This window comes from Struthio camelus, chromosome 3 (assembly GCF_040807025.1).
Source record: "Struthio camelus isolate bStrCam1 chromosome 3, bStrCam1.hap1, whole genome shotgun sequence".
In the NCBI taxonomy this organism is placed as follows: domain Eukaryota; kingdom Metazoa; phylum Chordata; class Aves; order Struthioniformes; family Struthionidae; genus Struthio; species Struthio camelus.
The window spans coordinates 145,844,611-145,860,429 of NC_090944.1; the positions used below are offsets into that span (position 1 = coordinate 145,844,611).

At 39.7% G+C, this 15,819-nt stretch overlaps 1 protein-coding gene across 8 annotated transcripts in view; it reads left to right on the forward strand.

Annotated features, from left to right (window-relative positions):
- Positions 1 to 15,819, forward strand: part of KIZ (kizuna centrosomal protein) — a 72,078-nt gene that overhangs the window by 16,984 nt on the left and 39,275 nt on the right. For all 8 annotated transcript variants that reach the window (XR_011140607.1, XM_068940785.1, XM_068940783.1 and 5 more), the window contains exons 5-6: positions 5,365 to 5,992; positions 10,586 to 10,853. Coding sequence is in view for 7 of the 8 variants with exons in the window: in XM_068940785.1 (XP_068796886.1) it covers positions 5,365 to 5,992; positions 10,586 to 10,853 (896 nt within the window). In the remaining variant the exon portion in view is untranslated. The remainder of the gene's footprint in view (positions 1 to 5,364; positions 5,993 to 10,585; positions 10,854 to 15,819) is intronic.

The window sequence follows — 15,819 nt, forward strand, 5'->3', positions numbered from 1 at the left end:
TAAAATGGTGTTTGAGAACCCTTAAAGCATAAAGGGAAAGAGGATAAACAGTGGGTAGTAGATTCATTTAGATACAGATAATTCAGAATATATAATCTAGTTTGTATGCCTTTGGAGATGAGGAAAAGCATTCCAGACCTTATATTTGGTGATTTGTCTCCCTTTTAATGAAGAAGTTTACCTCGTTTCTCTGTATATCCATTAGATCGATATGCAATTGCCTGAGTTGTGTTAAGTTATCGACAACTTAACGGTTGTATTAAACATACTCAGACTTCTCCCACGGTATCTGGAAGGTGTTATTCTTTGGAAATCTATGCTGATCTCTTCATGCTGTGTTTTCTGGGGTTTTTTTGTTTTGTTTTTTAATAATTTTGCTATTAATAAAATAAATGAGATAAAGCTCTTCACTAGACATCAGAGGATTTATTTGTTGTGAAGTCTGATACCAGGATGATAAGAGAGTTCCTGTATCTAAGTCAAGCTGCGAATTTCTAAGTGGGCAGGCTTCCCCAGTGCGTCTTACCTTCAGGTTGGACAGAAGCTCTAGAGCAGAGCTTAGTTACGTTTTGACAAGTCCATGTCTGCTCAAAAGGCCATTAGACAAAGAATTGTCCGTCACCTAGGGTAAACCACTTACTCTGGTTGGTTTGTTTTTCCTGCAGTTCAGACTGAAATAACAAATATCAGATGGGAATGAGGAAGAATGAAAGGAATTTGGTTTTCTACTAAGTGTCCCCTGACAGCAGTTACTGAAGGTTTTAAGAGAGAACTTCTGTCATTTAAGAGTGGGTGGTCATTGACTATAGAGATCTCCTCTTCTGGAAAGAGAGGAATCCTCCATCTTTGGTGGAGTGTGGAAGGAAGCTGTTAAAGGACTTTGATCCTTTCTACAAGCTTTGAGGAAACTGAAGGAGAGGAAAAATGTAAACATAGTTTTCTCTTTCCTTTGCTTGTGTTCTTTATGCTAGCTAAAGTAAAATAATTTGGAAACCATGATGGAATCTCTTGTAGTTTGCATCAAACGTTGTTCCTAGCAAAGCGGGCTATTCACCAAGGATGCCAACAGAGAAAGTCCCTTTGCAAGGAACTTACTGGTGATATTGGTGTCTCTAACTGTCAGCAGTGGGTTTAGAGGGATAGGAGTAGATGGGCAGTGGAGCTCACTGTTATGAAAAGGCAATGAATGGAATGTGTTCCAAAGAAATATTCAGCTTGCAAAAGCCCAGAAATGTTTAAAAATCATATGCGTCCATGCCTTCTGAAACCCAGTAGCAAGCTAATAAGTATTCAGAAGGGGAGAAGTTTGAGGGCTGTGGGCAAATTAAAATATAAGACCCAATTCTTTGTTTAGATGGTCTTCAATTTTCAGTCTTTGAGAATGAAGTATAAATTGATTGTCTTCCATACTATAATTTAGTTTTTCCTTTTAAACAGTGGCTTGAAAGATTGTGGAGTGGAAGGTTGGAGAGAAGCATTTGTTCCTTTAAAGTCGTCATTGTAGGATTCATTATCAAGCCCGAGTACTCCGTTAGAAAATGTATTTCTCTAAGGATAGTTGTAAGTCAATCTGAAGTATGCTTCCTTGTACTGCTGAAAATATTCTAGCCATAATATCTGGGTGGTCTAGAAACGATGTTGAAAATTCCTTTTTGATAGCACTTACAGAATGAGCTCATTGTTTGCATTGCCCAGCAGCCTCTGTTACATTTTATTGCTGTCAGACTCTAGTTAGATGCTTGGTATCAATTACCATGTAATATCTGGAAGTCAGAGAAGTAAGTTGTTCGTACTTAGTCTGAAGTGTCAGGATGGAGGAGGTACTCTGAAAGAGCCTTTCTATATCTGTCTCTTCATGGAGAGCGAAGTATAAACTTACAGACATAGATCTGGCCCACGTACTTCTTCAAACTTTCAGGAGTTATTATATTAATGATTTTTTTCTTCTCCTCTACATCAACGCTATCACATAGAAACTAGCCACATTCAGCTTGCTAACTGTCTCTCTGACCACTGAAGCTTTTTTATAAACTACTCTTGCGGGCCCTGGCACTTTTTCACCTGATAAATGTGCCAGGCAGTGCTCCCAGTGGAAAAAGCACTAGCATAATGAGCGTTTTAAAGAGTACTCTGGAGTTCCAGAGGAGTGCCGGTTAGAGGCTATATATAGAACTTCATTTGCTTATTGCTGCAGTGACAGTGACTCCAAGGCTCTGGAGTCTCACTGGAGCTCCAATGCTCCTTTGTAGTTCTTTGCAAAGATTTGGTCTCCTAGAGGTGCTCTGTGGTGCTCAGTGTTTGGTAAGTGCTGTCACAAGAATGTCCTGTGGTTGGGACACCAAGCTTCTTACTGTAAATGTCCAGCTATGCTGGAGCTTTGATTCTGCGTGCCACAGGCTAGTTCAAAAAGCTGCTGGATTGAGCCCTCAAGACTCCTCACTAGCAAGCCCCTAAGGGATCCAGTGAGCAGGTGCTTTGAGAATTTAAATCTTTGGCGTTTTTTGCCTCATATGAATTGGCTATAAAATATCAGGGAAGAGGACTTCATATGTGTTCAAATTATTCCAGTACTAACTGACTCTGCAGTAAGGCAGATGTTTCTCTACAATGCCAAACTTCAGAGTGTGCATGCGGAGTTCTGCTCTGATTGTCAGCTTAGTGCTGAGTTAATTGATCCTGAGCCTCTGTACAGGTGTCTGTTCCCATCAACATTGACAAGTAAGTGCATAAAATCTCTGAACAGTGAACAATCTCTTGTACTGGAGACAAAGGTGCAAAATAAAGGTTAGAACCATTTTTATAGAGATACTCACCATCCCTATGCTTGTAAAATGCTGTTGTGAATGTCTACTGCTTCTAGAAGATCATGGTTCTCCTTGGAAAGGACTTGAGCGTCAAGCTTTTGAAGCCCAGTGTGATGATAGCTGTATTCTATAAGTTAGAACAGAGGTCCCATATTGAAGAGATCTTTCTTGACTGAAATACCTGTATACTTTGGGATTCTGAAACCTTTGTGCAATAAAGTCTGGTTCTTCAAAGCATTTTCTTAAAATCCTTTGATTTTGGACTTGTGCCATGTCTATTAGGGACATTGGGAATAGGGTACCTCTCGAGAACGCTTGTGAGTGGTAAAGCCCCTTTCTCTGAGAAAAGAGGGTGTCATCAGGTAAGAATAAAGCCTTACAAATTTGTCTGTAAGAGACAAATTTTTAGCTCAGCTTCACTTTCAGCTGTCATACATTCTGTTCACCTTTTTTGGTAAGGATGAAACCTCATGATTTCAAAGCCTGTGGACATGCAGAGAATATGAATCAAGGTGTCAGCAAAGACTACAGAGTGAATGTGGGAGTCATCTGTTCTCTAGATAATCAGAAAAACTAAATGTTGTTCATCTACCTCCTTACTGTAATACTGCATATTAATACCTACCCAGGGTTCATATCCCGCACAGCTGGACTTCTTGTTGCCGTCTTTCCAGGAAACGTTCATTGGAAATTAATGCTCTTCAGCCATCTGTAACAGAAATTTTGGCGGGGGCCTGTTTTCAGGTGGTTGATCTGGCACGATGTTAGTCTACTGCCAGGGAGACTAGACCCTTTATATAAGTTCTGATGGAAGGGATTTTTTTCTTGTCTTTGTTCTCGTTAAAGTAGTTCACAATATCTTTTGAATTATTATTATTTGTTAGTGGAGGAGCAAGTGGGGATCTCCCACATGTTCTTCCCATTCCACAACCAAAAAGAGGATTTTATATGCCTAAGGATATCTTGTGCAGAGATTTCACTCCCAGGTGGAATGACATGAAATCCAGTAATCAGTAACTTTGTTCACTGTTTTAGGTCGATCGTGTACATCTATCTGTGTTTTTACTGGCTTTCTTGGTAGTTAAAAACTGTACGTAGACCAAACTTATCTGTTGTATACTTACTCCTAGAATGCGAAAGTGAAGAAGAGAACTTTTTTGCAGTCAAAAAGGGGCTTGTTAGAGGTGTATCTTCTGCTATAACCCTGCAGAGCGGCTTGTTGTACCTGACTGAATTGCGTTTGTTCTGGAATACTAAACCCAAGAGTTGCTAAATACATGTAAAAGCAGCAAATCTGAGACCCAAAAAGTAATAAGGAGGAACCAAAGAGTAATGATGATGGAATAAACTGTGAACTTAATTTGAGTAACAAACTTTGACTTTTCCTTAAAGTAACTTAATGGCTTTTTTTGCTCTGCTCCTTGTTATAAGGAGTTTGAGCTTTTTGATTTAAAAAATGGTCAGAGACTAGACGCGATGCCTTTGTTTCTTTAAGGTTAGACTTGGCAGCTGACTTCATATGGTAGAAAGAGGTCAATCAACGGCAAAAGAGATGTTCAGGTGAAATTAAACCGTTATGCTGGAGCTAAAAAGTTACTGTAAGTCACGCTTAGTGTAATAATGGTGTTATGAGAACTAATTTTGGCTTTGCATTAACTGACAGTGATTTTCTTATTAGTAGTCGCCTCTCCTCAATTGTTCTTAAGTGTACAAGCAGAAGAAAGCAAATATTAAAGCCTGGATTTTGGAGGTTGACTGGTTATGTTGTTGGAACTATTTTTAATGCAAGTTCAATAAATACAGTTTTTGAAGGAAAGTGTCATTTAAAACGTTTCTACTTGGTGCCCAAAGTAGTCTTTTGAAAAATATAATTTCATCTACTGATAGGTTTTTAGCTCAGGAGTTGTTCTGGCTGTGTAGTGTGATTTAACAGACACTAGAGAAAAGAACAGAAGGAAGACAATGAATAAAGTGGTTTTGCCTCATTCCTACTTGCTTTGTTGACATGCTGGGAGCAAAGCTTGATATGTAGAGAAGTCATGACAGATAAATGTTTCAACCTCTGGAAGGATCCTTATCATCTTGTTACCTTCCAAAGAAGACCTGTCTCTGCCGTGTTGCATGCCAAGGAACTTCTCTTGCTAGTGCTGATTGGAGAAGGCCGCCTCTTCCATGCGGACGCTAGTACTGACAATGGCTGTGGGTGCCTTTAAGTAGCGGAGAATATGCCGATACCCTGGGCAAGTCAAGTATCTTGTGGTATTGGTTGTTGCTGTGGTAGTGGTGTCCTGTTTTTAGAGGAGAAATAGGATGTCTTGTTTGTTATGTCTCACTGTTGGTGTTATCACTGGATCAGACGCAGGTGAGAAATTTACTTGAAAGCATGAGTTTGTACAAGAAAGATAATGGACAAAAGATCTTTTGTAAGAAGCAAAAAAATACTGAAGAAAATATTTGAATTATATAACAATTTGTCTTCAGACACCAACATGTAATCTAGAAATTCCATTTGCGACACCTTTATTTATTGAAAACCATCTTCAACCTGTATTTTTTTCAGGTGCCGCTGGTTGCAAGACAGGCAGGAATTAACACTGGGACAGCCATGTCAAGAGGATTGTATCATCCAGCAACAATCTTCATGGGCCGCCAAATGTCAGCCATCTCAAGCACTGAAGATTTCAGTACACAGCAGAAATCTTTCCAGCCCATAAAGAGCTTTTCAATTTCTGACCCACATTCATGCAGACAGGCAGCACAGAGCAGTAATATGACAGACAGCTATGTAGTACAAACTAATAGTGATATGCAGTGCTTAAATAAGCCTGACAAAATAGATGTGGAGACAGATCTCCAGATGGGTGAGAAAATGCCACTCACATCCAGCATGTCATCTGAGAATGGAAGGACTCACTGCTTAGCAATAGAAAGCAATGCAAATAATGGCCGGATTAATTTAGCAGAGAGCAAAAAATCTGCTAAACTCAGCTCTCCGTTGCATGAAAGATTAAATCCAGAGAACAGAACCACTGATTTCAAAAGTACCAGTTCTAGCAGACCAGTAAAGGAAGTAGTGACATCTGAGCACTTTGTAGCAAATGAAGAAAGATCTGAACAGCCAGTCTCCTTGGTATCTACTTCTGAACTAATTATTTCTGAGAAAGAACATCTACAAGAAAGTTTACCAGGTATGACAGAGTGTGTGTCTGCAATGGCTTTGTTGTCTCTAATCATTCATCGGGTTTAGAATGCGTGTGTACCATCTGCAGAGTTATTTGCTCTGTCGTGATGCTTGAGAAAAGGGTGTCTGTCTGCCAGAGTGGTTTTTGGAGGAGTGATATAGAAAGACTTTATAGATGTGTTGAGCTGTGCAGGAGGTGTTGTGTTTCTGTGGACAGGGCACTGAGTCAAGAGAGACAGATTCTGTTCTTACCTGGCAGTATTAGCAAATCGCTGTCCCTCTGTTCCCTTTTTCTTCCTTTGTGTTGTTACTGTTTAGCATGCAAGCTCTTTTGGTTTTGGGGCACTGATCTTGCTCGACATTTCAATAACATGAAGTAAATTGCATGAGTTTGCATTGCAGTGAATAGCTGGGAATGCTGAGGTGAGGTCAGTGCAACTCCAAAGCTTGGAGCTGTTACTACTGGTTGTGGCAATGCTGCAGTTCTCTATCTGTTTCACATCAGGCCGCTTAGCAGTGGACGACGTAGAAACGCTCCTTTATTCCTTTTCTTTAAATCCTTGCATAAAACCTTTTCCCCCTGACTTTGCATGATTTGTGCGTGTGGCTGTAAAGGATCTGTTTCCTGTGTTATGCTGGTGGATCCCAGAACAGTTGAAGTTAGATGGTCTCCAGAGGTCCCTTCCAGTCCAACCCCCTTACTCAAGCAGGGTCACCTGGAGCAGGCTGCCCAGGTCACTGTCCAGATAGCTTTTGAATCTCTCCAGGGATGGAGCCTCCACAAGCTCTGTGGGCAACCTGTTCCAGTGCTCAGTCACCCTCACAGTAAAGAAGTTTTTCCTGTTTTGGATTATAGTCTGTTGCAGATGTTTTGGATTATAGTCTGTTAGCTGTACACCCTCAACAGGGTGAAAAATGTGCTGGTTTAACTAGTTGAAGTGCAAGCCGTAGAAGTATGCGTCATGTACCTGGGGATGAAATTGGTACTTGGATGTGATCTAGCCTAAATAGGAATCTCTTTGCTTGCCAGTGTTGGTACCACAAAGCAAAATTTTTCATAAAAATAGATGGGGAATCACATGGGCAACTTCAGCTGCTCAGTGTAGCTGTGAGCTGGTGTAGTGTTGGTGGGAAGGCCTCACCCTTCCCTTCTGCTGTCCAAGGTCCTGGGGAACATCTGGGACAGTGAACACGAGCCACTGCAATGTGCCTGCTGCTGCATCTTTGGAGGGAATCACATTTGGTAGATACCACCAGAGAACTGTTGATCTTTCTTCAAACTAGATACCTTTCTTGTGTAAGGGACAAGAATTGGAATAGGAGGAGGCATGGTAATACTCCTCCTGAACAGACAAGACACAAACCCATGGCTGCCAGGTTTTTATTTTCCTATTCCTGTGGTATTGTGGTTGCAGCACAGTGGTGCTCCTGTTTTCTTTCTCCTCGCTTTATGACTTGGCTTCCTCCCAGGTCATTCATCTAGATACGCAAAGGCTTGTTGGGGGACAAATCTGCTCAGATTTATTTAGCTCCTCACCTGGGGTATTCAGAGGATATACAGTTCTGTGTTTCTGCTCTGCTGAGGGCACTTTTCTCGTCTTTGGCAGGCAAAATGGTGGTTGAGTCTCTTCAGCTCCGTTTCTCAGGATCTTGTATTCTTTTTATTCTTTACCATGAGTAGACAAAATGAAGGAAGAAGAGAAAGCGAACAGGGGACGTGCAAAGAAATAATTTAAAGTGAGTAGCTGTAGCTGGGCTATCTATTCCACTTTGTTCAGAAGCGCTAGGCCTTCTGCAGTCTCTCACAGTGCCTCCTACTAGGCTACTTGAAGCAATAGTTCATAGCCTGGCTGCCTGCTCAAGATAGATCTCAATGTATATAGGAAAGGGATTCTCTCCGAGATCACTCTCCTGCTGGGGTGCTCTTACTGAGCTGGCTGTTTCTTCTTTCAAATGTATCTTGCTAGGTCTGATGTGCTTGCTTATCTGTTGAAGGCAAACTGCTCAGATCTACAGTTGCTCTCTTTTTGTCCGATGTAAGGTTTAGCCAAGCCTAATGGAAGACCTGAATTGGAGTCTAATTCAAGCTCCTCTGTTAGAAAGTGAAGGTGATTTGACTGCTGTGCCCACAGTTGTCTTAAAATGAGGCTCAAACTAATTCAAGAGGCTTAATTTTCACTTACCTCTCTGGGAAAATGTTTGTGTTTTCTATTTTGCATTAATTTCCTTCTCTTTCAAAAGCTTGGGCCAAATAGCTCAACCATTTCTGAAAAATGAGATTTGGAAAAATAGATTAAGAATCATTTTTTTCACATACTTAGCCAAATTAACTACTGGTTTGATTATTGTTCTCCAATTTGTTCCTTGCCTTGCTAAGAAGTCAGATGCAGTTACTCCTAGCCAAGGTGTTCTACTACTAGGACAAAATATGGTACTTCCTCTTGAAGGCTAGATCCCCAATTTTTTTTTCCCCTCCTTACCATTTTGGCAAAACATATTCTGTCCTGTTTTAGTAGCTTGGTTACTAATTTTCACAGTAAGCTAAGACTTGTTTTTAAAGTCCTGGTGACAAAGACCTGTCACTAAGTAACAGTTTATTCCTTTTTAAACATCTTTCAGAAATATTATCCCCTGCCTCTTTCAGTAAATATAGCAATTTTCAGGTTAAACTAGTTTTCCAAGCCATGTAACGGTTGCTAAAATTGAGCTTTTTTGTAATGGAAACTGGTGGCGACCCTAATGATGTAGGCTGTCCTGTAATGATCGTGGTTTTCTTCATAGGCAGAAGCTGGCATCCCTATCAGATGATCTTCTGTACTACTTTTTTTTTCCTGGCATCCTTTTTTGAGACTTTTTCCATTCCTTTTTCTTTCTCCAGGGATTTTATTTGCCTCTCATTTTCTTTCATCTGATGTATTTGCCACATCTCCTTTGTAATGAAAGACTGTCCTTATTTGAGCTGGAACAAGACCAGGCCAGCCTGGCTTGGCTTTTGGGCTTTGCAGTGCAGCTTTAGCAGACTGCTGGTTCTTTTGCTCCCAAAAGGAAAGTCTTAGGTGGTCAGTATCATGTTTGGAAAAGGAATACTCATTTAATGCTTGAAATGTAATGTCTCTGCCTTTAGAGAAACCACGCATTTAGGCTCAAACTTAAAATAAGCTTTTTGTCAAACAGCACAGTAATCACCTCAGATTGCCTGGGGGACTTTTTATATCATTCTGCTGCCAAACCCATGTTACAAAGTTAAAAGGCTAATGTAATACAGGTTTGAATTTGTGGATGGGATTGTCTTGTTCCAACTTTCATAAGTTTGACCTTTCATGCTGCAAATTATGGGGAGACGATTAAGAAGTTTGGCTCTGCTTTATGTACCACAATTGAGCATACACTATGCTTTAAGCTGCAACTGGCTATGCAGTGCGTAGAGGTTTTCAGCAGACTTTCATATTGTTTTTTTGCCACTGTTTGGAGAAGGTAACACAAAACATAGGAAGGAAGGAATCTTATTTCTCTCAGAAAAACCCAGCAAGCAAACAGCATCTTCTCCCCACCCCCTCCAAACTGGAGTACAAAACTATATTCCTCCCCTTTTTCGTGTCCTGGAAAAGAATGACATTTGTTGCATGGATTAAATTCATGAGTCTGGAGTCGAGGCTAAAATGTAAGATCCTGGCATCATCTACTGTTTATCATAAGTCTTAAGTAATTCAGTTTCAAATAAAACTCTGACTGGAGACAGTCAGAAATGATGGGTACTGTAGCATTAGCTCGTGTGTGAATGCTGATTATTTTAAACCTGTAGTGAATTTTGGGGAAAACTGGGAATTTTTGTGACAATACGAATATATTACAGCAATGTGTGGTTGGCTGGTTTTTGTTTTGTTTTTGCATTCTGGAAACAGATAAGGAAATAGTATTTATTTGGTCTTTTAGAAGTGTAATTCAACCTTATGTCCTCTGTCTTTAGAGAAGGTAATTAACATATGGAGTTTAAAGAACTACAGATGTGTATTGCTTCTGTAAAGTTTAAAGAAATTGTATGACAGCGCGTTCAGATGCATTTTCCCCGCATCCCCCAGCATGCTTTTTCAAGTTTTTCTGGTTCCTTGTTTTCTCAGAGACAGTGTAGTGAAGAGGTGGTCTTCACGCTAATGCTTGTTTTTTGAATAGTACAGGGTCTCCTCTCTCCTGCCCCTTGAATTGCGGACCGAAGAGCTAAGAGCATAAAATCAGACCTATAGGTTCGTTGAACTCCCCCTTGTGAGAAAAGCGTAGAAGAACACGTGGACGTGGGGAGGGAAAGCTGGTGAAGTGGTAGAGGAACACGCTAGCAATGAAAAGATGAGGCAGAATGCCCTTCTTGTAGACTTGTGCCCTGTGGCATCTATCCTTGCTGTGTTGGAGTATTGTTGGAAGGAGATTTGGGCTGCATAGAAAACTTAAAGTGAATGAAGAGTAGATGAATGTTCATTCATTAAATTATAAGTGAAATAGGTGAATATACAAAATCGATCTTTGTTTAATTCTGTACAGTACAATGCATTTCTTGTCATGAGCCTGTTAATGTTTTGAAATACTTTTTTTTTTTTTTTTTTTTTAGAACCAGAACATCACGTGAATAACTGTACTTCTAAACAAACGAGTTCAGATAGCAGCAGTGACCTCACAGTTTCTGTGACCGAAGAGGATGACGTGATAAATGCCACTGAACCACAGCAGAGTCTAGAAGACATATATAGCAAGATGGCATTAAAAGCAGTAAGCTCAGAACAAGAAAGAGACACCCGTTCTGTAGAACGTTTTTCTTTGCAATCATCAAATCTTTGTACGGCAGAGGAAGAGCCCTCAGTTAGCTCTGCACCAGAAGGGTATGTCATTACACCTTTTCCTACTGCTGTTATTCATTTGTTAATATATACCCTGAAGGCTGATATATGATGCTAGAACTCACATACAGATGGGCAAATTTCTTAGGCTTTACAGAAATCCTTTAGTGTGGGCCTGGTTTTTGGCTTAGTCTAAGACGTGTGCAATAATGTTATTCATCTGTCTGGTCTTTTCTTTGTGCCCCCCTCCTCCCTCTTAAATAATATGTTCATTAATTTCAATAAAGAACTAGAGATAACATTCCTACCCTCTTTTGAGGATGAGGAAAGACAAATGTGTGCTCCCACTAAGGGGAAAAGCTGTAGAATGAACTCGGGTTATTTCTTCCAGTTGAGCTCCTGTTAGTCGTTAGCATGCACACGTTGGCCAGAGAGTGCAAGTCAGACTTGGAACTTGCCCCTGTATTGACTGCATCTTGCCCTGTTGGCTAGTGGAAAAATTGGTGGGTGCAGCTAATACCACAGCGAAGGTACGGGAACGTATAGCCCAAATCAATGGGAAAGTTTTTAGTATCTTGCTATGTATGTGTTAGTGATTAAATGACTTCAAATAACTCATTCAATTCAGACATGGACAAGTTAAATGTGTTTGTTAAAATGTAATAAATATATTCTTTATATATAAGCAAATTTTATTTTAACATATGTGTTTAACAGTACCTATAATTTACTAAACAGCATACTTTGGTTAAAATTTCCAGCTGGTTAAAGTTTCTAAACATTTCGTTTAGAATAGCTGAGAGAGAGAATGAGAAAAGCATAACCCAGAGATGTGTGGTTTGTTATCTGGAACTGTATTAAGCTGTTTTTTCTATACAACATCAACTGCAGTATCAGAATCCTATTGTAATATTAATCATAGCTAGATTTTTGTCCTTGCAGTGTCTTTATAAAGTAGGGAAGCATGTTCCACATCCCAGTGAGGCGATATCCATTATTAGGATTATCCAAGAGTAAGGTGTTTGGCTCAAGTCATACAGGAAGGTTGTTTTACTTCCTAGCTCTGATAAAACAGATCAATTCAAACTGGTATCGCTTGTTCCTGTGTCTGTTGTTTAAATGCTTCCATTGTCTTGTGCCACATAAAAATGCTCAATTAGGAAGAAGAATTTCTTTGTGCAGTGGACTTAAGACTGCAGGATTGCTATCCTGCAAGTACGTCACTGATCGAGTCTCCGCTTATGCTTCTTGCTGCTTTTGTTGTAGGAGTATCTCTTCATCATTTTTCTCCCGCTGCTTCTCTATCTCCTAGTTCTTCTGAAAGTCTGTTTGCTGCCACTGGTTCCTGTTGCAGTGTTTCATGTCCATGTTCCCTTTTATCCTTGCTGTCCCACCACTACCTTACTTTCCTCCCCATCCCAATTTTAATTTTAACCTACAGTGATTTTGTTGCTGCTGTCCTTTTTCTGCCCGTTCTCCCTCAGCGGCACATTATGTTTTCCTACCTCTATTTTTTCTTCTCTTACTTTCCTCCATACCTTTTCCCCCGTTGGCCACCCTTTCTCCTGTCCACAATCACAACAATATTATTGAGGAAAAGCCTTTTTTGCATATGTGTGCGCGCTCTCTCTCATGTGCGCATTTGCACCCCCTCTCTTTTGCTTTTGCTCTCTGCTTGTATTCCAGCTGGTGCTACTGTCAGTTGGGCTTTTTCTTTCCTTCATTTTGGAACTCTTCATACGCAAAATATTCCTAGCTGAAGTCGTAAGATATATACAGGAGTTGTTAACAGGCATATGAGCTAAACAAGGAATGGTGGCTGTAAGTTGGGGAGAGATCATGCATGAAAGAAAATAGGTTTTTTATCTAGGGAGAGAATGATGAAAGTTCTCTTGCCAGTCTTTTCTGTTTTGGTTGTTTGCAGCCTTTTTGTTTAACACATCTGTACTTCTTATTCATGTTCAGGTCTTATTAGATACTGATTTCAATATTAGCTTGCATTATAATGGATGACAATTGAGGGAGGAAAAAACTAACGGCCATCAAAATACACTTCTGAAACTTTGCAATTTCACATTTGCAAACCTATGTATCAGACTGCTTAATGGAAACATCATCTAATTTGCATCTAAATAGCTTTTACGGAGTTTTTCTTTTGTGTAACACCTGTTAATCATAACGCTTTGTAGGAAAGTTGCATAGAGTGCTTGCCTTTGCTAGAGAAGTCATAGCTGAGTGATGGTAACTTAACCTTTTGTTCTGTCCCTATAGATGTTAGTGATGTCCAGTTGTTCATAAACTGATGAAAATATTGTGCTATGTTCTTGAAGCCCAGCTAAATTATAAGAAAGGCTTTGCTGTTTGCATTATCTCTGGAATATGACTAAAACAGAATGTGAATGTTTGCTCTCATATTATGTCAAGCTGAATACCTTAGTTTCTCAAGGCCATAAAAGTGTGTTCTCTGCTGTTACGTGTGTCTGCAGAAAAGAGATGAAATTTAATTTGTTTTACCTGAAAATTAAAATCCAGATAACTTTCAAAAATTGCAGGTATGAAAGATCTTGTGAAGTGGTAAGTGGTCTTTCTGTGGTTAAATTTATAACCAAGCTTTTTAAGTGCATCTTCCCAAAAAGTGCTTGAAATTCAAATCTATGTGTTTGGATTTTGTAAAATAATTCATAAGTTGAAAATGTTAGGGGAAATTTTCAAGTGATATATGCACTCAGTTACATAAATTACACAACCCTTAAAAATGCTTTTTTTTGATCTGAATGTATAATATCACAGTTCTTCTATTGAAATCCTTCCAGACAGTCCATGTGTTTTGCTATTAAGAAACTTCTTTGCCAGAGAAAGTGAGGAAATTATGCACAACCATTAGTATTTGTTTTCTTAAATTGAAATATCTGCAGCGTGGACTCTTTCAATGTAGCTGTTCATTCTTAAGCAGTGCATTGCTATGGCATCAGTACTAAGTCCCCTTCGTTGCCTTTCTTCTTTGGTCCATTTGTGTACTTTTGGTCCAGTATTTGAAATTAGGAAGAGTGACGGAGTAGAAAGGAGCTCCCATGTGCAGACAATTTTGAGATCATAACTCACTCGACAAAAAGCAAAAACAAAATCCTTGTTGCATGTCAGGAAGCCACAAGTTTGGTTTGTGGAGAAAGATTTATCTTTCCTACCTACCTTCAGAGACATAATTGTAACAAGTGCCCCCCGCCCCCAATAAGCTTATGTCATATTTTTACATCTAAGTGATTATCTCTCTTCAGCCTAGTTTCAAACTGATATTTCCAGCTAGCAACATGATTGGTACTAACGTGATGATACTACTAGGCTATTAACCAAAGAAAAGTGATGTTGCTGTGAAGGCTTGTTCAGTATCAGGCTTGAAACTTGCTTACAGTTAATAGTGGAACTGGGTAATTTTGGTATCTTAGTAACTAAAAATGATAACTTTGACCAAATGATTTGCATGTTTCTGAGCACTGCTGGGTGGATCTGTTGAATAGTGGTTGTACATATGTCTCTTAAAACTTGTACCATAAACTGAACATGTAGGGGAGCCCTGGCTAGAGGTGCTGTGGTTTTGCTGCATCTGTTCAGTTCCTAAACTCTGCGGAAAGGCATCAGCAGGTGTATTGGTTAACTGTTGGGTGTTTTTTTTTTTTTGGGGGGGGGGGGGTTTGCCTTGTTCCTTAGGAATGGTGCTATAACGACACCTGATTTCAATTCACCTCAGGTGAACAGCTTGCTGATAACTTCTGGTCTTCAATTACTTGTTACAGATTTGAACTGGCAAACTAGGGGTGAAAGGCTCCATGTCCTTTTACCATTCTTTAGAGTATCCAGCCCTTTATTTAAGGGCTTAAGAAGGGGAGGGGGAAAGGGTCTCTGCGAATTAGTGCACAGAAAGATGATGACTATTTTAAGGCCTGTGTTGAAGGGGTGGAAAAAGGCAGAGCTTATGCCTGTGCTGCTTCAGCTGCATTGAAGAGGACTTAGCACAGATGGATTGTGCATTACAAAATGTAACACATAATTCAAGCTGTCAGCTTAATCAGACTGTTTCCAGGAAGCAACCTGTAAAAGAGAAGGACCTCTTGTTTGCTGACCTCTGATCCGTAGCCTGCTGCAGATTGTCATACATTTTGTTTTTCTTTATGTTGGTGTCCCTTCCTTCCCCTTCTTTTTTTATTATTGTATCCCCCTCAAGTGGCACCCTGGAAGGACCACCCAGAGGGAGTAAAACAATAGGAAATGAGTTAGCCACTAAAATACAGGTTTTGTAAGACTTCAGCAAAAGAAAAAGCACTGTTTAACTGCATATGTGATCTCCCTGGTATCGTCTTGTTTACTGAATGTCGAAGAACCTCGACTAAATGCACAACAGTTCAGACTTAATTGTTCACAGTTGTCAAACAATCTAATAGAAAGCAAAGCTTTGGATGTATTTTAGCATAATTACGAAACTAACGTGTGAACAGCCTCCTGAGGGCATATAATCAATGTTTAAAGATTGACTGTATAAATATGTCAGCTTCGACAACAAAAATCTTCATATGTCTGTTGGACTCCTTGAGAGCCTGTAGCCCAGCTGTGACACTGCTTCATGGAGTCCTTCTGTGGAAAGTCCTCAACAAAGCAGGCAGTCTGAAATCAAAATCTGAATAGCTACTTACACCTCTGTAAAAGGATTAGCCATACTTTATTGTTTCAAAGTTTAAGTCCTAATTTGCATCATTATAGTGGTGCAGCTTCATCAGAATCCGTCTTAGGTCCCAGTTATGTCTCTGTACCTGTAGGTGGTCACTAGATTTATTCTGATCCTGGAGGTAAAGGAATTAAACTACTCAGTGCAGGAGCAATGTGAATGCATTATTTCAAGTCCTAATTGATTTTGGACAGTTTAAATGCTATTAGAAATTATTACTGTATATACTACCCATAGTTGCATGATATTCCGTAACGGGAAGAGAATGTCTCTTGAGCCGTGTGATTTGAA